At 32.4% G+C, this 21,852-nt stretch overlaps 1 protein-coding gene across 1 annotated transcript; it reads right to left on the bottom strand.

Moving 5' to 3' along the window:
• Positions 1 to 416: 416 nt before the first annotated feature.
• On the bottom strand, positions 417 to 13,647 carry LOC132744240 (uncharacterized). The gene is made up of 12 exons (XM_060732891.1): positions 13,199 to 13,647; positions 12,135 to 12,243; positions 11,066 to 11,174; positions 10,459 to 10,588; positions 9,108 to 9,247; positions 8,465 to 8,575; positions 6,871 to 7,000; positions 5,708 to 6,060; positions 5,281 to 5,499; positions 4,138 to 4,312; positions 3,602 to 3,850; positions 417 to 737 (listed from the first exon to the last, which is right to left on the bottom strand). Exons 1-12 carry the CDS (start codon positions 13,443 to 13,445, stop codon positions 619 to 621), a joined length of 2,091 nt encoding a protein of 696 aa, XP_060588874.1. The 5' UTR covers positions 13,446 to 13,647; the 3' UTR covers positions 417 to 618.
• Positions 13,648 to 21,852: the final 8,205 nt, after the last annotated feature.

Raw genomic sequence — 21,852 nt, 5'->3', positions numbered from 1 at the left:
AGACCTCAGGTGCCCTTCCGTGCATTATTTCAGGCACGAACGGGCACCTGAGTAGAACCACCGACGTTCCGTAAGCTAGCTGGATAGCTTCCTCACATGTAAGAATCCAAAGTCCCTGTCAGGATTCGAACCAACAGCGGTGAGGGGCAAGTGGTTTGAAGTCAACGACCTTAACCACTCGGCCACGGACGCCCCATCGGTGTTATGTAAAGTCCAATCAAATAAAAAGACCAGCATGATACCCTAACATTCTAGCAGCAAAAATTCTATCAAATCAACGTATCGTTTAGGAAACTGAAAGTTCCAACTGATTACAAACAATAGAAAATATGTAGTGAATATGAAGCATTTTGCGCATTGTGTTTTTGAGGCCTGTACAGTACAGTTTATATTTCTATAAAGAATAAAAACACACCTTCATTCCACAATTTTAATTTTAATATTGTATAATAAAACGAATACATAGGACGTGTGTCTACAATTTTATTATAATCATTTACGTACTTTATAAGTTATAACAAGATATTCACACTCCTAATTTGTACGTCCTTACATAGGTAATATGTTTTCATTTAATTGCCCTGTGTTTATCCTATTAATGTACCAATTAAACGAGAATTAGTAGCTGACATCACCTGTCTCGTGCTGCATGTAACACGTGTTCTCAGTTTGGAATAGCACCAGAATTTCAGTCGAATAAAATTTCCTAAGAGAATCAATTATGTCTTTGTATTTTTCTGAAAACAATGAAAGCAAACAAAATATATCATCGCGTGCATGATGGCATAATGTATACGGTTGATGTTAAACATACAATGCTCGGTGTGTCAGAAATTGTTGTCATTTGTTATCATTTAAACTTTTCGATTTAGCTTGTTAATATAACACGATCATCACATGTACGTGCAAATACCATCCTATTAAAGCTCATACAGACCAGGAAATCAAGCATTGCGTGTCAACCTCTATAAATTTTCGCATTGACTGTTTTATCTCATAGTCCTTTTAAATCTGTGATATCTTTGCCATACTTATCTACAAAGCAACTTATTATTAAGATGTTATTTCCTTACAAATTGAATTTGGTATTGTATCATCGCTGAGTTGTACTTATGCAAAGTACTTCTCTTGTCTGAGACTATACAATTATGAATAAAAGATATAGAGGATATTTGTTTGTTTGTGTGTGTGAGATTTCATCGAGTGAGCTTTAAAAAAAATAGTATTATCACAAGTCGCGTAGCCAAGAGTGAGAATACTGTTTTTAAAGTCCACATGATAAAATAAAAATTACATCTTACACAACAAACAGACAAATGTTCATTTTATTCTATGCTTAAATACAAGTTTGATTAAATAAAATTTCCTCAAATTAACTTGAATTTTAAAATCCCCTCTGGAAGCCTCAATTTCAGACGGATTTCTCATAAATACAGAACGTCTTAAGGTGAAAAATAAGTTCAAAAATTAGCATTAAATGGCGATGATATGATTTATTTTAAACAAAAAATATGAATGATCGCTTGTTTTAACCATTAAAACAAACAGTTCTAGAATATGAAAAAGTTACACCATGCAGAGATATCTCAATCGACCGCCATTTTTAAAAGCGAGAAAAGAACAAAATATGTTTGATTCGAAGGGATTTCATTTGGATTTGATAACTTTACATCTGTCAATCGTGGATTGTTACTGCCAAAAATTATTTTTTGACAGATGTGTATACATGTACATTCAAGAAGCGACTAGGAATTTGGAAATCATGGATTTTTTTAAAAGGCTGTCTCACGAACGCAGGGGTGTTTACTTATCCTTAAGGCTGGTGACTGCCATTGCCTTTACACATTGCATTACAGTTACTGCTCGTAGGATACTTAAATATGGCCAAATGTCATCAAGAGTAGTTTTGCATGTTGAAGGAAGTGTAATTATCAGACTGTTATGAACGAAATCAAAAAGTAGAGAGGAGTTAGTAGATACGAATTTGGTGATCTGTAATTGAATTAAATGACGTTAGTTTTATCTTTTAGATATTGTGTGAAATTTAAGTTATTTATCCATTCCAGCTTTGCTTCTCTGAACAGTCCTGGATATGTTGGAATTGTAAGCATAAATAAAAGTGAGGTATACCACATGGGGAAAATCTTTAAAAAGTCGTCTCTTCATTGGAAAGTGTAAAATTATATTTTGATAATGTTCACTGTGAAATTATCAAATATAAGGTTCACGGATAAATCAGTAATCCACTCAAAAGCATAAAATAAATAACACCAAACAAAAAGACAAACTGCATTTAATCATAAAGAATAATTCGGTCGGTCACATCGCGCTAGGGTTCCCCTCACGACATTTTGTACTATATTGTAAATCACTATTGAATAATTATTCTAATTTATAATAGCAATAATAAATTTCACAGTGAAAATTATCAAAATATAATTTCACACTTTTCAATGACGAAACTACCTTTTTAAGATTTTCCCCATGTGGTACCTCAATTTTATTTTGGCTGACAATTCTGACAATGTCAGGCTGTTTAAAGAAAAAGCAAAGCTGAAATTGAAAAATAACTTAAATGTCAAAAGTAATAAAAAGAAGAAAACTTCTATTCATTCAAATTCCAATCACCAAATTTCGTCTCTAAATTTTTTTGTTTCATTTTTACAGTCTGAAAAATACATTCCTTCCACATGCAAAACCGCTCTTGATGACATTTGGGCATATTAAAGTATCCTACGAGCAATAACTGCCGTATGCTTTATGAAAAATTGAAAAGCAATGACAGCTATCAGCTCGAAGAAAAGTAAACTACCCAGCGTTCCTGAGCCTCCAAGTTTTCCATTTTCCTAGCTGGTTTTTTTTAATGTTTTCACATCTGTCAACACTTATTTTTGTCTGTTACAATCCTCAAGTAAGTTTTCTTTCTTTTAAAAAGGTGTATGACTAACAAATCCAAATGATTTCCCTCTGAATCAAACACAATCCCGTGAAATACACAACTTTAAAAAATGGCGGCCGCTTACATTCAACAAAGCCAGGTCTAATATAAATTCGCAGTAAGTAACAGAAATATGGATGTTTGGTTGGACTTTTTCTCCTACAAGAATTGTTTGTTTTTATTATTAAAACAAGCGATCATTTATATTTTGTTTAATAAAATGAATAATATCACCGTCATTTAACGTTGATTGTCGGACTTATTTGTCAGCTCAAGCCTTTTTGTTTTTAATGAGAAATTCCGACTAAATTGGACTCTCAATGGGGAAAACAGACTTTATTATTAACGTTAATATTATGGAAATTTCGTTTTATCTTGCTTTTAAACATAAAATAAAAAGAAAATTTGTTTGTTTGTTGTGTAAGATGTAATTTTATTTCATCTCGAGAACTTTAAAAACAGTATTCTCACTCGTGGCTACGTCACTCGTGAGAATATTGTTCTTAAAGCCCACTGGATGAAATAAAATTTCATCTTACACACAAACAAACAAACAAATATCTTCTATATAATTCCGTGATGGTTTGAGTAATTTAGAAAAACGTGAAAGTTTCAGGTCATAACGTTCTTCTGATTTTACTATAATAAATCAAAACTTCATACCTAAAAGTGCGGCTCTGTACTCGCTGTTTTGTTGTACAGAATCCCACTGCAATATTGAGACAAAACTGCTTCCCGATATTGTTTTCTCAGTCAGGTTTTTCACTACCTTTCCGGTACTTATCAACCTTCCGCCGATTTCAAATCTTGCCGGTTTAATGACATCTTTTACTTTTTTTGCAACATTTTTGAACTCTTCACTCTTAAAATCTCCTTGAACTTTTACAATAGACATTGAGAACACATTTTTCTCTGACAAAAGAAAGAAAATAAGCTATGTTTTTTGTACATTTTTTTCTTAGGCTGGGGTTATCATACCATGTAATGCAAATACTTTTATGTCACAAGAAATATAGCTTTTAATAAGTAAACATGTCCTACTATCAGTCTATTCTGACCAGAAATCTTTATACATTGTATTAACAGGCCATATTTACACATTTTAAATATATAATCAGTTCATAAGTTCTGAGCAATTATCATGTATATTACAGCATATATATTTAGATGTTGTACCGCGAGGCAACATTTCATCTTACCATTTTGAAAATCCTCGTCGGATGCCTTTATCATGTCACAGTCTAAAATATCTACACCCGATGCATCGCAGCATTTCTTGAAACCCTTGAACCATTCTGCACCACTATCGTATGTTTTAAACATTAAAACTGCTATAGACGTATGGGCTGGCCATGTGCCTTTGGTGACTATGACCTGAAAAAGACGTATTTTTGTTAAAACAAAATGTCATTTTATTCCGTTGAAAATATGTGTTTTGAATGCCTTGGTGAAAATGTTTTATATGTTACGGCCGCAAGGAATTTTCCATAGGCCAAACAGGCGATAAACATATGAACTGTTCATACTAAGGAAATTAAAGACTCGTCAACAAGGCAATTACATTTAAGAGAAAATTTAGATAAACGCACGAAATGAGACCCAAAATTTTATATTTATACATTACATAATTTTCAACGTAATTACAGCTGGGATATCTAAAGAACGCTATCTTATATTTTTGATTCGAAACTTAACACTATAATATAACGTTAATGTTTTTTTTAGATTTTGTGTACAGATAAAGAATTTCTATCACGTGACTGGAACTTGTTCATTACTTTAATTATCACATATTCATAAGAATAACATTGACCAAAAAGTCCTTTGTATTGTTTGCATGAAGTTAAAAGAAGATGATGAAAACATTGCTGGTTATATGTTGACAAATCAAAATTTGTTGGCTTCTTGTAAAAATAAGCAAACATATGTTTTAATGTTTTAAAGCTGCACGCCTCCAGATGAGCCAAAATATTTCAAGAAAATGAAAATTGAGAAAAATGTACTAATATTTCAAGAAAGGTAAAAACAATCAAGATCAATGTTAAAGTTTACATATTATTTGCGTTTAAGACTGATTTTGCAGTATTCTATCACCACATTTCTACTGCGTTACTAACGCAGAAAAGGGCTTTTTTGCACATTTTGACCTCTTTTTGGTTATTTGCATGGATTGTAAGTGCCAATTTCAATATGTAAATAACTTCCTTTGATCTCCTCACAAGATTTTACTGTCAAATACATTATCAAAATTTTCATGAAATTTAACATGAATCTGGAGACGTGCTGCTTTAAATACAAATGTACATGCAAGTAAAATGATGAGCTTGCTTCAGTTCTTTTACCTGAGGAGCAAGAGCAATAAGTTCTCCACCATTCTCAACCAGCATGTCCCTATTTTGTTTAAGGTTTGTTCTGAATTCTTTAAGACATACGTCAGAAAATCTAATAATCATAATAGCCTGATGGTCGAAATTTCCAGGAATATTTTCCTGACTATCTTCTGCTTCGCTTTCATTTGTACCTGCAAGTTGTTCCTGACTTCCGGTGTTTTCATCAGGCATCTGTATAAAGAAAAACAAATCTATAGGAATTGATCATATGATGCCATTTTATCACTTTAAATATATTTTAAAAACATTGCCAGCTAAAATAAATCTATAAACTATGAACTGAAAAATATCAGCATCTTATGGTTACTGACAATTTACTCAATTAATTTTCGATTTATCATTAACATAAGAAACGTTCTAGTATCAAAGGAGTTTATACCTGCTCCGGGTACCCTTCCATTTCTCTCAATACATCCTCGTATGATGGCGGATGCAATCCGCAAGGGGGCGCTGATGGTTGTAGACGTGGAACATTCTCAACTGCTGGGCTCACAGACTTGTTTTGAAGTTTATTCTCACCAGCTGTGTTTCCTTTCACTGGATTGGACGGCTTTGTGACTGCTTTATTACCAACGGTTTTCTTTACGACTGGTCGTTTGAAATCGGGAACATATGTACAAAATGGAACGTAAGCAAACCTTGGGAAACTGAAATCTTTTGACCATACTGTGGGACCATCTTCATATCCATCAACACACTGGCTATAAGTGATAGCAGACCTCGCATCTATCACTATGGTAACAAGAAAAGATGACCATTATCGAATGTAATACTTACAATACATTTGTTTCTCCGTTTTTCTTATTTTGATCAGATATACGTCAAATTACCAAGAATAAGGCTTATATAATACTTGTTGTTGAAACAATCATTTTTGCAAATTACACTATTGAATAACGTACAATATATACTAAAGATGAAAGTTAAATTGCAAAACCGTATAATTTTTTACTATTTATTACAATATGTCCTATTTTCTTGTTAATTCAACAGACGCATTGACATAAATATGTAATATCTTCAAGAATATCAGTATTAAGTTTACAAAACAGTTTTCTAAACATGAAGGTAAATTGGCTTCCACCAATATAATTTTACAACGTCATGCGTTACTGTACATATGTGATTGATTTAAATTGTTCCTTTGGATTTTCTCTAGAATTTGCATCATATGTGATAATTTGAAGCGTTCTTTTAAATTTTCTCTAGTATTTGCTTCACATGTGATAATTTGAAGCGTTCTTTTGGATTTTCTCTAGTATTTGCTTCACATGTGATAATTTGAAGCGATCTTTTGGATTTTCTCTAGTATTTGCTTCATATGTGATAATTTGAAGCGTTCTTTTGGATTTTCTCTAGTATTTGCTTCATATGTGATAATTTGAAGCGTTCTTTTGGATTTTCTCTAGTATTTGCTTCATATGTGCTAATTTGAAGCGTTCTTTTGGATTTTCTCTAGTATTTGCTTCATGTGTAATAATCTAAATTGTTCTTTTGGATTCATAATACATTGTACATGTATACATCTTAAATAACTAATACCTTGTATATTGCTTGCCCCAGAAGCATTCTCCTCCGGTACAGCTTTGTGACCTTGTGGAATGGTTCCTATGGTAATTGGAAGAATGACCATTGAGTCTCCGCCGTTTAACTTCGGGATATCTATGATAACCTGAATTATAAATATATCTTTAGTTGCAAAGATAATTACAGTAGAAACCCTAGTTAAGATCACACCGCCATTAATAGTATTTTTAAACAACGAAATTTTTGTTCTTTATTTCAATGGTAACATGATCTTCAAAAGAAACCAACCCGCTTATCCACCTGTTTTGTTTTTGTTTTTGTATTTTTTTTTACACTGTTCTCAAATTGTCTAATAAAAAATAGCTTTTCTGATGTACAACATGTCACGGAGCCATAAGGGATTTGAATAAACGTCTAACTGAAATGATAATGCCATGTTTGAATATCATATTCTTTTTATCATTATCTTATTTTATCTACATAATAAATAACGTGCCAATGAGCCAGTCTATAGTCGATCGTTCTAAAACTTAACCGTTAAAAGAGGTTACGACTGAGGCAGTGTCACTAACTTCAATTGCTCCGCCTCTGTTGAAGTTCGGCTCCGCCTTAAATTGTCGCAAAAAGTTAAAATGATGCTCCGTATGCTAGCATTTAGTCTTCGTTGTCGGGGCAGAAGGAAACCATGACAACTTTGATCAATATCACTTGTCGAATCATTAAATTAAAAGTCAAAAAGCCTAAACCACGCCCATTATCAGAGAGGCGGTTCTTTCCACAACCGTAAACTCGTTACGCTACGGCCAGTAAGAGGAGATCAGTGCAGAACAGTTCGTCCTAAAAATTCGAACATTATGCAATTCGTACCAATATTTAAATGGATATATTCTCGGCACATATTGTCTTGAATTCATTTGAAGTATACCAATCATTTCAATTTTACTTGTTATCCAATTTATTTTGCTTCGATCAGATGTTTCAGTCTTTGTCGCAACAGAAAAAGATTTTAGAATTTCAGACATGGCATTACTTTGTGAATTTATGCATTAGGTTCTACTTTTTCACGAAAATATGCAACTTAATTATTAAACAATGAGCACATACCAAGAACATGGAGAAAAAAATAATTTGTGCTTCGGATATTCAACTGTAATTGAGAACGATTTTCAATGCTGATTGACTGTTCACATCATTTGGCGGCGTCCTTGATGTGAAGCGTCAACATTAAACTTGTTTTATTCTTTATTTGACCCATACAGTAAGACTATTGTTGAAGTCCACACCTATTACAATCACATTTCGCATTTGTTACCTTCTTGAATGCTAACACTTGGTGAAGCTGGGTATAATTATAATATAGTATAACGTAAGGTGAGAAAATAAATGGTTTTATGTTGCTGTCTGCGTATTTTTACTTGTAAAGAATAAGACTCATATTTGTACATTATTCAACATTGACAGTTTCAGCTGACTCACAGCATTTGCATAGTTTCTATTCAAAAATGCTGGTACAAGACTCTGAAGTGAGAAAATAAGCAATCAGCAATCCAATACATAGATCCTTTCAAATATTTTGAAAGTAATACAGAAATAAACAGAGAGATCTCACCTTGACATAGTACTGGACATTGATCACATGACTAGACCTCTGACGTGTAGACGGTGGCACTGCCGGAACTGTCAGGAAAAGTTTATCATTTAACGATGTCAGTTTAACACCCTGTAACAAAGCCAGTGAAAAAATTATTCTTCTAAACTTGGTTGTTGTTGTTGTTTTGTTTGTTGTTTTTGTTGTTGTTTTTTTTGTTGTTGTTGTTGTTGTTGCTTTATTATTATTATTATTATTATTATGATTATTATTCTTATTATGATGATGATGATGATGATTATTATTATTATTATTATTATTATTATTATTATTATTATTATTATTTATGCCATTTTACGTTATTGCAACAACAACATTTGTTTAGAATTCTTTTTTTTTTTCATTATTTAGAGCAGGAAAATCCTTTAGTAACAAAATTGGACTATGACTTTATCAATACGCCATACTTTGTAATAATGTTGAACATTTTCAGCTTTATATCCGAATGGGTTACCTTTTAAGATTTCTGTTAATGCACCTTTAATCACTTTGATTTAGATCGGAAACGATTGGTTGTAAAATGTTCCAATTGGAAAACAATCATACAATAGCGGAGCAAAAATAAACGTACCGGGCTTAGTGATGTCTTTTTTATTCTACAAACCTTTTTCATTTCCCCTACAAAAGTTTTGGTCAGACATTGATATTTATATTTCTCCTCGCCGCTCGCTCTGAATTTAACCTTCTGCATTAGTTCCATCCGGACCATACCCAAGTCTTTGTCACTCTTGTTCTCTGCTATGTCTGAAATTTGGTTTTGGTATAAATTGGTTTTACGGCGAACCAACACAATTTAGGTATATGGCGCCGAATATAGTAAACCACGAGTGTTACAAACTTAGTGCAACAACAGGGATCAAAACCAAGTCACCTGTTGGAGCTAAGAGATGCATAGACTCCAGTAATCTGAACCCATTTACGATTTACGCCTTTTACGATCATGCAAGGTTAAATTCTGATGTCTCAACCCGTAAATGCAACCCCTCAACCACTAGGGGCTGAAAAATTACATACAGTGTATTATCCTATATCACAACTTTCTTATGATTGATTTTCAAGCATTTGGTTTTTGTTTTGTTTGGTTTGACGACACATCAACACAATTTAGGTCATATGGTACCGGAAAAGGAAAGATGGTCTCTTTAGTTGGAATCTCTAGAAAAATCTTTGGATTTTTAACTTTCTAGAAACTTTTGGGTCCGTTTTCAATATTTTTTGTGAGATTCATTTAATAGTTTTGTAATTTGTCGGAATTTATTTCTGCTCAAAGTTATCTATGACCTTTGTGGAAAATACTTCATTAGTGATAATGACATTCAATTCTTTATTAGGACCGGACAAGAAGTTTAAGAAATTCCTGTTTTCAGAGAAATTCCAATTTTAAAATTGTTTCGACTAGGCTGGGATTGGTTTGGCTATGTGCTGTATTTTGATGATTTATTCAAATAAATTAATTACCGACATAAAATAAGTATGAATTTTAGCTTTTATGAAAACACATAGTTGCCGAGTGTATGAAGTTTCATCGGTATCAAAGACTGACACTTATTTTGTTTCGAGAATTAAATATCAAAATATTGCAGTTTTAAAGCAGCACCCATCCAGATTGAAGCTAATTTTCATGAATATTTTGAAAATGTATTATGTAAAATATTTTGAAGTGAACAAAGAATATAATTGACACACTGCAAACGGCACTCGCAATCCACGTAAATTACCAAAAAGATGTCAAAACATGCACAAATAGCCTTTACTGCATTAGTTACGCAGTAAAAATATGGTGAAAATATATTGCAAAATCGGTCTTTCATCGCACATAACCTGAAAATTATTATTTAATATATTGAATCATTTTACTTTTCTGAAAATCTTAGAACATTTTTCACACAAGTTTGATTTTCTTGGCATATTTTAGGTCATCTGGAGGCATGCAGCTTTAGGTCAGACATACTCACATTTGATGTAGATTTTCTCTCCAGAACAATAAGCACCTCTGTCTGTTTGTGCAAACAGAGTTACGACCCCTTGATTGCCAAACCCAAGCGTCTTAGTTACTACTTTCTCTGTTTTTCTTCCTACATATTTCTGAAAAAGTATAGCGTTTATATAAACTTCGATTCGTCATGTGATTTTACACATTTCATAACAATTAGTAAGATGTCGTATTTTCAATTTGTCCATCTATTAATATTCCATGAAATATTTACTTTACTAAGTTAACTATTAAGATAAAAATGTGAAACTTGCTTTACCAGTAAATTTTTATGAGTTATAAATGTAAATATTGATATTTCTTCTAATAAAAAAAAATTATTACTATATCAATATCATGCGAATCTGTAAACAGACATGCAATTATATACATATAAAACATACAAACATGTTTTAACAATTTCACAATTCAATCAACTGCGCTCCAAATAGTCAAAGGGAGTTAAAACTTACAAGACCTGTATTCTGAGAGATGAATTTTCTCCTATACATTGGTGACTATCATATTGCATATTTCAGCACGGATTTATATTATATAAATCCGTGATTTCAAAGCAAAGCAAAACTTACGGAATATTCCGGAATGTTGACATCTATTTCATCTAGTACTGTTATAACTTTCAGGCGTCTTACATGTGACCTCAACACTGGTCTCTCTATGTCAAACGCTAGCCAATATCTACAAAAATAATGTTCATGCCATTTCAATTTAGCATAATTTATCACTATAAATATAGTTTTACATATAAATGCCCATTACAGAAACCATGGAAACAGCAAGAGCTTACACATCAGTATGTTATTTCAATTTTTAATTCAATCTTTTTTTCAATTTTTCTTTTTTTATTTCATTTTTTTTTATTTCAATTTTTCTTTTTAATATCAGGTTGTGTTGTTGTTTTTTTTCAATTATACTAATGGTATATACAGTTTGGACTGATCACGTGGTACAATGATAACATTTTCCAATACTTGTTCTTGGATTATGAAATCTAGTTTCGCCAGGACTTCCTACTAATAAATCAACACATTTTTATAACATTTTAAACTGAGGATCCATGTTTGCTATAACCTCTTGATATATGTACATTTGTATTATTATTATTATTATTATTATTATTATCATTATTATTATAATTATTATTATTATTACTATTATTATTATCATTACTATTATTTTTATTATTATTATTATTATTATTATCATTATTATCATTATTATTATTATTATTATTATTTCTTTGAACTGGAATCTAAATATACTGTAAAATCATTTTTATTCGTGGAGCACTAATGTTGATGATTTTCGTGGATAGGTCAAACAATTTTTATTTGTTAGCTGCCAGAAGTTTTGACATAACATAATTTGTATTTTACTTATTTCAAGAACATACAACTACACATTTACGAATTCATGAAGCCACGAAATTTGTCTTTTTTTAACAAAACCACGAAAATCCATGTCCACGAAATAAAGTGAATTCACAGTACACGTAATTAAATGACAATCTCTAAATTGTAAAAGATAAGCGATTATTAATAAATGAACACATAGACATTTTATTATCCATTTTGAATTGTATTAAGGTAAATTAAATAAATCTTAAAAGGCTGGTTCCTTGTATATATAGTTATATACCTGATTGCTCCATATTTACCCTCGTATGTAGAGGGAAGCATTCCAGTTGGAACCTTGAAACTAAATTTGTAAACATATTTCCCAGCGGGATATTCCACAGTTTCTCCGGCTGAAAGAGTAAAAATAAGTAATAATAATCATGAATATATTACATATAGTGTTTATTATCAATTAATTTCTATTTCAGTTTGTAATGAATGAAACAGACCGAGAATAAATAGACGCGATATTCATTAACGTAAGCATGTGTCCATGCAAAAGAAAAGAGACTTTACTAGGTACAGTAGATTCCCCTTTTAGTTACATTTTATTGTATAATACTATTTAGACAATATATGATTAATATATTAAAATATAATCACAGACACTGAAAAACTCTAAATACATGTATAACGAATCTTGATTTACAAAATATAGTTTAAATGCTGTAACATAATTAAAGCAACTGTAATATAAACTAAATAGATATATATGTATGTTTTGTTCTCCCATCCCCACTCCCTTAAAGTTTCACATCTAACGAAAATAAACCAATGAATTTCCGGCATTTGCATCATATTATCTTCCAATTTAAATCATTATTGGATGCAATCTTATCAATTAAGCTTCGTTTCTATTTTCAGCGTCCAAAACATCCATATCAATCCATGTCGTACTCCATCTAGCCTCGTTTTCATTTTGAGGGTCCAAAAAGTCTATATCAATTCCATCTTATACTCAAAGTAACTGTAAATTAACTATCATACAAAAACTGATGATTTTGAATGTTTAAATTTAATGAGTTGTCTCTTTACAAATTGGTGATGTGAAATAAAGAGGTCGATCATTATATATACATTGTTGAGTACAATACTGAGTCTATTGGACTCGTTCACAGCTGCAAACCTTAGGGCTTTTCCAACATAGGCCTCAGAGCTGTGTACTCGTCCAATAAAATTCAGTATTGTCCTTAACAATGTATGATTACCTCTAATAGTATACAGATGTTGTACAGTGTACAACAACAAAAAGAGGCTTACGTCCGTCTGTCTGTTTGTGCAGATTTGTTTATAAGATTCACTTACTTCTGTTGCTGGTAGGAAATACAATTTTTTCTTGCGTAGTGATGTCTTCAAACCCAATATTGTCGTCTGCTTTTGATTCGGTATTTGCCCAGCGAGTGAGTGTAGCCCCGCGGAAGGATACGCTGACGTTTTTCACACTGATTGGCTCTCCTATATCTACTGTCCATTCACCCTTAAGCTCATCCCCAGGTCTGTATACGGGTTTCTGGTTATATACCTTAATGAATACGGAGTTTATAGCGGGCATATTTGACTAAATAAGTCCTTTAATTACTGTTATTCCACTTACACGTGCTTAATTTGTATAACTTAAGCGTTTGAAAAAAAGACAACACTCTTATACAAAGTCTCAGTTAATATTGTATTGTTTAATTTCAATGTAAACAAATATTTATATTTACTTATTTAGCTATACTACGAGGCTTTTATTAAATAAGTTAGGGAGGAGATTAAGGCTACTATTTAAAAAGGTGATATCAAGAAGTATTTCGTAATATATATACAATGTAGTATCATATGATACAGATAAAGTTGTAGTGACTGCTGAAGATGGGGATATTTTTGTTTATTTTGTAGTTCAATCATATCTACCATATGATAATTTGCTCATTTCTGACTAAGTATTAGATGTACCACTTATTCTGTATAGGTCATATTAATGTGTTTAATACAAGTAAACTATTAAAAGCCTGTGAACTGAAATTCCCCACTGTTCCTCGAGAGGATTTTATATTCATTTATTTGACACTTTTGTTGGTTCTATCATAAGTTATGTCTGCCAAGTTTGTGATTTACAATGTCTAAAGACATCGAGAGATTACATTTGAAATTTTGCAAGTTAATTCCATGTGTTAAAACAAGCCCGAGTAATGCAGGAGTTTATGGTGAGCTATATATGTTCATATACATACATATATACATAAACATACATATACATACATATATTCCAATCATATTGAACAGGGAAATAACTCCTTGGCCCATACTACAAGTACTTCCCATTTGCACTGAAGAGTTACCTTTCTTTTCTATGCTCAGTTGAATTAAGAAACCCGGACAGAATATCCAATGCCCATAGCAATTTTGCAAAAAACGTTGTGAAATATATCATCATAGTATGTATGCAAATACTTTATATCAGTGTAAAAAAGGTCTAAAAACTAGACCTAAAAAGTAAAAACAATTTAAGAGGAAATTTGTTTTTTTCTGAGGTGCGGAATCGTCCTGGAACTTTATAATTAAAAGAATTAGTATCAATTTTCAAATAAAGAGTTCACTGATGTTTTCAAACAAAAATGGTTTTCAGACATTGCTGATGCCAACGTTTTGAATACTTTGTATAAATTTATCAAGCAAAATTTTCTTTTTACTGCTATTTCGATATAAAATAAAGTGTATGAAATAAAGACAACAATTGGCCCATCTCAGAATATCTGCGCATCCAGTCATAACTGAAACAAATTATAAGACAGTTAACTAGCTTTTAAAGTGATACAGCTGATAAAATTCATACATTAATAAATTACTCATTATATGTATATACATATTTAGATTTGAAATGTGTTTATAATTAACAAAGAAAACCAACGTAAACAACTGAATACTTGGATATATAAAGGATATTGAATTCAATAAATTTAGTATTAAACTTACACTCATTCAATATTCTATTTATCACATACCAAAATTGAAGAACGTTTGAAGTAAAAAAAGAACCATTTTTCATTGACGAGCCTGTAATATAACGTCAACATTTAGCGCGTCTTGACGCTATGTTTATATAACGAAAATGACGTCAGTCAAAATATCTGCACATCCGTGCAATACAGGTTTTACGGAGTCGTAAAAGCCGCACGGGTATGTGAGAAATCAATATTATGTATGTATATGTGTATAAATTGCGTGCGTGCGTTCGTACGCGCATGTGTGCGCGCGTGCGTGCGTGCGTAGTTGTATCCACCTGTAAATTATATTCTTATATATGTCTAGGACAATTCTAATCATTGATAATACACGTGCGATTGCAATATCTGTTGCTTATTCTGCAACAACCAAAAAGTTGATAAGCTTTTGCCACCAATGCCTGAACATACGTGCAGTCTTACCCAATTACTTATTGTTTGTCTGCATGCTTTGTAACACCGCAAAACGTCCGTACCGCAAAACGTCCGTACCGCAAAACGTACGTACCGCTAAACGTACGTACCGCTAAACGTACGTACCGCTAAACGTACGCGTGTGGACGTTTTGCGGCGCATATCGTACACATGTGGACGTTTTGCGGTGCATATCGTACTTGGTACGTTTTGCGGCGAGAGTGTGCCTTTGCGCCACATATCGTCCATTTTTTCTGTATTAAAATATATTCATTATAAACGTTACTTTTATTGGTTCTGTCACTTCCATATTGTTTCAGGTAAAGATATGAAAAAATAAACATTAAAGTGCCATATTTTTGTGATCCTATATAATTCTGACTTTTTTTTATTTTTTTAAAAAAAGAAATATGCTTTAACCGAGGATGTTTTTCGTATAGATCTTTCTATGAAATGAAACCAAGCAGCAGCAGCAGCAGAGATATAAAAACGATGATATTGAAATAAATGTAATCTTATGGACATACGGACGGCTATACGGACGGACGAACCTGAGATTGGACTAAGTGAATAACAAAAATATAAAAATTAAGCTTTGCTTTGGACAAAAGCTTTTCATATAATTGCATCAAGAAGTGGGAATGATTTTTTGTTCTTGTTGACTATGGAGGTTTGGTTCTATCGTTCATTTTTACGGGAGATGAATGAGGGCTTTTGACAGCGTAGTCATATTTGAGCAAGAGAGCTATATTGTCATGGAGATGGGGCCTTTAAGTCGCCCAGTCATAATTGAGCAAGAGAGCTTTTGTCGCGGGGCGGAGGTGGGGATGAGGGTGCTTTTAGCCGCCTAGTCATATTTGAGAGAGAGAGAGAGAGAGAGAGAGAGAGAGAGCTTTTGTCGAGGGAGGGAGATTTTAGCCGCCTTGTCATATCTGAGTGAGGGAGCTATTGTTGTGATGGGGGAGGGGCTTAAGCCGCCTAGTCATATTTGAGCAAGAGTGCAAATCGTTTTGTTTGAATGCCATAATGTAATTTTATAATTGAACAATGTAATTTTATATTTGAACAAAGCAAAAGGTCCTGATGGCTTTATATCGCCCACCTGCCTCCACATTACAAGGGTAGATAACATTGAATTTTACAAATTAAAAGCAAGTACATTTCATGTACTTGGTCAGAATCTGGGTAACTGATATCAGTACTCAATTCTACGTCTGAAATGGTCATCAATATCTAAATATCTGTAAATGACAAAGATGTTGTAATTTAAGCAAAATTCAAAAGTGACCTTGAGGTCAAGGTCATTTCAAGGTCAATATTATAGTTGAACTATTCAAGATGTCCGTCCTGTCATAAATGTATGAATGACATCTGATCATTGATAACAAAGAAATGGCTCTTTTATCACAATTCAATAATTTGACTTTAAAATATGTCTTTATTTTTATTATTCAAAGGCAAATAACTCTTGACATATTCAGTCGTTTTAGCTCATAAATAAACTTGATCGAGACTTATTGTTATACATATTCTGTATAAAAAAATTAAGAATGGAGAAGAAACGAAAGCACTAACAATGTGAAATAAAGTGCGTTTTTTGTTTGTTTGTTTTTTGTGTTAGATTTAGCCTATAATCTAACTTTGATTAGATTTTTATGGTCATAGATATTCTGTTGAAGATTGTCAAGATTGAAGAAGAAATGAAAACGTTGAAGTGGTAACAATGCGAAATATAACAGATATTGTAATTCAAGGGCAGATAACTCTGGACATATTGCTTAGGGTATGTGGATGCTAGAGTTGTTACAAGCTAAATTTGGACGGACAGACAGACAGACACATACTCAGGTGAACTAAAATTGATACACAATAACACCTGATAATAACTGGTCAAAATTAACGAAAACTATATAAACTTTAAAATATGGACGTTATGCGGCAGGACCATGCCTTTTTGCCGCAAAATGTACGTCAGAAAAATGTGGACGATATGCGCCGCAAAACGTTCATATACGTACGTTTTGCGGTACGGACGTTTTGCGGTGTTACAATGCTTTAAATTTCATTCAGATAAAAAAAAATGCGGATGGACAGTTCCAAAAATGAAAACTGGACAAATCCATTTCATGATAATTGTATCAAACCCGTTTCAGTTGGCTATCAAAAATTCAAATCATTGAAAAGTTAAAAAAAAAAACTCTCTCTTCATTATATATTTATTTTTTCAATTGATAGTTTGAAATTCTTACATATCCGAACGAATAGCTGAACATCCATTGATAATTTCTCCTTGTATATTGATGTGCACTCGTGTTTTTGGAGATTTTCATAATTTGTAATCTGCGTAATTAAGCGTGCTAAAACGCAACCCCGTCTTGTGGACGGATTTAATTCTAGTTTCTATACAAAAATGATCATTGATAAGATTATTCATTTTCAATTAAAATCGACCTTGCACTAAACGGTTTAAATGGATATTAGTACAATTATCACATTTATTTGTCTTATCTATTTTACAAATTTTGCTATGTAGGTGATATAAGTATTTTAAGATCTTAAATATGTAATCGATATGATATATAAACTTTTGTTATTCATAAAGCGTCAATACTTAACATACAACGCGAAACAATGTAACGGAAATATCCGAATAAAGCCGATTTATTACGTTTACTTGTTGACCGTCGCCAGTAACTACGACGTCGACCTCCTGGGGTTTTTAGTGGCGCGCTACATTGATAAGATTTGCTTCAAATTTCATTAATATATTTACTACAGATACGTTATTTAAACGGGATTTTTATCTGTATTTATTTAAAGAATTCATTGATTTGTCGCGGCAGTATAAATCATTTGTAATTTAATTTTCAAAGAGGTATTTAAATCGAGGACTTATTAAAAAAATGACCACCGTAGGTATCGAACCAGTGAAGATTGAGCGGGTAAACCGATGAATATACCAGCTACTCATACCAGTATCCTGCCTTCCAGAAGGTCCAGTTAGCGGCTGTGAAAGATGGACTTTTCCATCCTAGATTACCGTCGTTCCGACGAATGGACATGGATACCGCCGGCCACAAACTCCCCGACGAGCATTGTCGGACAACAACAACATGCGGTCCAGGTAACTTTCTTTTTCTCATTGTTTTATAATCAGTCCGATTTTAAGTATAATTTAGATAAATGTTATACAGTAAATAAGGAAATATAGGAAATGATTGAATTATCAGAAGTGTGTAGGCCTACAGACCTATCTATGTCTAAATCAGCCTAGAAAGTCTATAAAATATATTTCATTTCTAGTTTTTAAGAACAGAAGATTTTTTGTACGTATCTCTCTGTAAAAAATGAATATCGATAATGATTTTAATAATGAATTATAATTAAATGATTTTGTCTGATTTCTATATAACCAGGTTGAAACCCAACGCTATGCTGCCAATTATTTGCTTTTTTAACCTCAGAATTCATGTAAATTTGAATCTGTTGAAAATTAATTCATATTTAAAAGATATTTTTGTGCTGTGCCCATTTAGGAGAATTTTTTATTGTGTAAATATTTCAATAGCGTTTTCTCGTTCTTTTCATTACATATTTAATAGATTCTACTTGAAATTTTATTTCACCGCTTATACTATTCAATAAATGTGATTGCCGTTTCTAGTGTATTGACAGTTTTTGTTAAATCCGTACAATAACAATTCATATTGCATTTACAATTGTACTTTTTACAGACATTTTATACGGCATTTAAGCGTATATATTGCTAAACGCTAATCCGATAGTAGATTAACAGCGACACAATGGCCGAGTCGTAATCAATACACAAATGTATATGAATCGTAAACGCCGTAACAGAGATATGTTTGAAAAGCTCTTTACGTGGACCATTTACGATCAATGGTTCCTATATAAGTAATGTGTTAAACTTATCAAACATTTATACGTTTGTAATCATTTTACCTATTGATTTGTATACACATTGTACACCTTTAAAGTGTCCCGAGTGGTATAAACTCTAAACTTATTTACAGTGTGTTTTTACTATTGCACATGTAGTGTGCATATGTATTTATCTGAGGCTTTTTAAAATTACAATAAGCTAGTTGTATTATATATTAAAATGCGATTATCTACACACCGTATTACCGGCGTCAGTGATGGCAGATCACTGCAGTGATGGCAGATATCTGAAAATTACCGATCGATACAGGTAGGTTATAAATTTGGTTGGTTTAATTATATTACACAAATACGGCCCATTTCATTGCTATAAAACTATTGTCCATTGAATGGAGATACTGTAAGGTAATTTTGGACTCGTTTTTTCCTGTTTTCAGACTATTTTGAGCAGGTTAAAAGTGAAAGCCTTAGAAAAATCCGTGAAAATGTCTGTTTTCGGTTCAAAATATCTCAAGTTTTAAGTAAATGGCAGGATTTCCTGTTATCAATATAGACGTTCATCCATTGGGGTCACGCAAGCCAAATATCTACCCCGTGAGTCTTTTCTTGAAAGTTTTACAGACGCTCAATCTTGTCCGGTCGAAGAAAAAATGCTGCCGTTGTAGGCAGATACATATTATAAATGCTGCCGTCGATGGCAGAAATACCATGAAAGTGGCTAACATTCTGACAGAAAATCAAGTTCAATCATTTATCAATTCCTCTTTTCTTTGCGTCCTTTTAGCCAGAATTGAGACGTTAAACTATCATTTCTAATATTTTCTCAAGATAGATAAGTTATTAACCCATTACCCCATGAGCATCTTGTAAAAAATGGCTGTTTTCATTGAAAGGTCTCCCGTTACAAGTTCAAGTTGCTATAAAACTATAAAAACTGCTTCAATACTAATCAAACTTGGCACAAATGTTGACTGGACCATTGCCTTTGTAACAACATGTTCAGTCTGAAATTTCCTGTTACCATAGCAACTAGGGGACCTCTCAAAATTGCCAAAAATCACTATTTTGCGTTGATTTTTTCCATCAAAATTGATTTCAAAGTGCTGCCACTTCTCAATGGATTGAGATAGAGTCAAAGGCTTTTCAGCATTGGTTACACGTTACCTTATGATCGACCTGGGGCCATTTTTAGCCTCCCACAAGTCCAAAGTTTTCTTGGCGATGAGGGGGACTCAGCCCCCCATCAAACACCCCAAACAGAAGGGGGCACATCCCCCTTCTGGCAACCCCCTGATGTATCTTTTGGATGGGGTGGGGGCCGCGCCGAAACAGTGGTCAATTTTTTAAACAACATTTATCAAACAAATCAAGTGTTTGGGGGCCTAAATAAGGCATTTTTTCACCATTTGAGAAACCAAAAAAGTAGGGGGGGGGGGTGAAAAAGGCGTAGAAAGGCGTATATATCTGGTAATGGGTTAACAGAAAATGATGAAAAAAAACGAAATTACCCAAAAACGCGTTTTTCCATAAAACATGGCCTCACATATAATTTTGAAGAAAAATTGCTGTTTTGTAGATTTTTTAATATTTTTCATTAATGCGGTATGTGCATCGAAAAAAAGCATATTAGCAACATGCAGTTACAATACAAAAAGTTATGATTTAGTACCACAAAATTTCACTATAAATAGAGAAATGAACATGAATAACTTCATTTTTTGTATATTCATGCATGTGTGCTTGGTCTGTTGCGTCTGTCCAATACTATATGTATCTTAAGTTTAGCAGCGCACTCCCTTTTTAAGACATAACGCCAATTGCATATTACAGCAAGTAACTTCTGTAAGTGGATATTCATTTGCTAGCATATGACATTATTTTCTCGAGGTAATAATGTCATCGCTTTATGACAAATAAAGGCTGAAATTTACTTAATCGGCGCAGATTATAAATTATTAAATTGATGTAATAAAGGGGAGACTATTAACCTCGCAACTGGCATCAGTGTATCATAAAACAACGTATGTTAATGTAAAATGGAAAGATAATATTATTGACAGTTCAAATATTTTCCTATATTATCAAGTTCTTGAAAAACACGACAACGTGGATTCATTTCTTTAAATTTTCATGTTTGTAATAGCGTTGTAGTTTGCCTTTGAATTACATTTACTATGCTAAACTATTAACAACAGTTCTAACATCACGTGCTCCCATTTAACTACATGTGTATATATTTTTTCATTCATTTTAGTTGTAACCATGACAACTTATAAAGATGAACCTTTCGATGATTCATATCACAAGATGAAAATAAATCCTGTATTTATAGGAAAAAAACTAGAATTTTTTGATTTGTTATATTCTTTTTCTCTTTTTTGACCTTTCAATTCATATGAACAGATCAAGCACACATGCATGAATATAGAAAAATGAAGTTTTTCATGTTCATTTCTGCAATTTTGTCGTACTAAATCATCACTTTTTGTATTGTAACTGCATGTTGCTAAAAAGCTTTTTTCGATGCACACACCGCATTAATAACTTTTCTATCTTGAGAAAATATTAGAAATGATAGTTTAACGTCTCAATTCCGACTAAAAGGACGCAAAGAATAGAGGAATTGATAAAAGATTGACCTTGATTTTCTGTCAG

The sequence above is a fragment of the Ruditapes philippinarum genome, unplaced genomic scaffold (genome assembly GCF_026571515.1).
Source record: "Ruditapes philippinarum isolate M1 unplaced genomic scaffold, ASM2657151v2 ctg5405_1_1_1_1, whole genome shotgun sequence".
Lineage (NCBI taxonomy): Eukaryota > Metazoa > Mollusca > Bivalvia > Venerida > Veneridae > Ruditapes > Ruditapes philippinarum.
Note: the sequence above shows the minus strand (reverse complement) of the source record. Positions and strands in the feature narration are given on the sequence as shown.

Coding starts and splice junctions, on each gene's coding strand:
- LOC132744240 (XM_060732891.1), bottom strand. CDS start 13,445: ATGCCCGCTATAAACTCCGTATTCATTAAGGTATATAACCAGAAACCC. Junction 8,576..9,107: donor TTGTAGGGGAAATGAAAAAG/GTTTGTAGAATA, acceptor GCTTTGTTACAG/GGTGTTAAACTGACATCGTT. Junction 6,061..6,870: donor TGGGGCAAGCAATATACAAG/GTATTAGTTATT, acceptor TTGTTACCATAG/TGATAGATGCGAGGTCTGCT.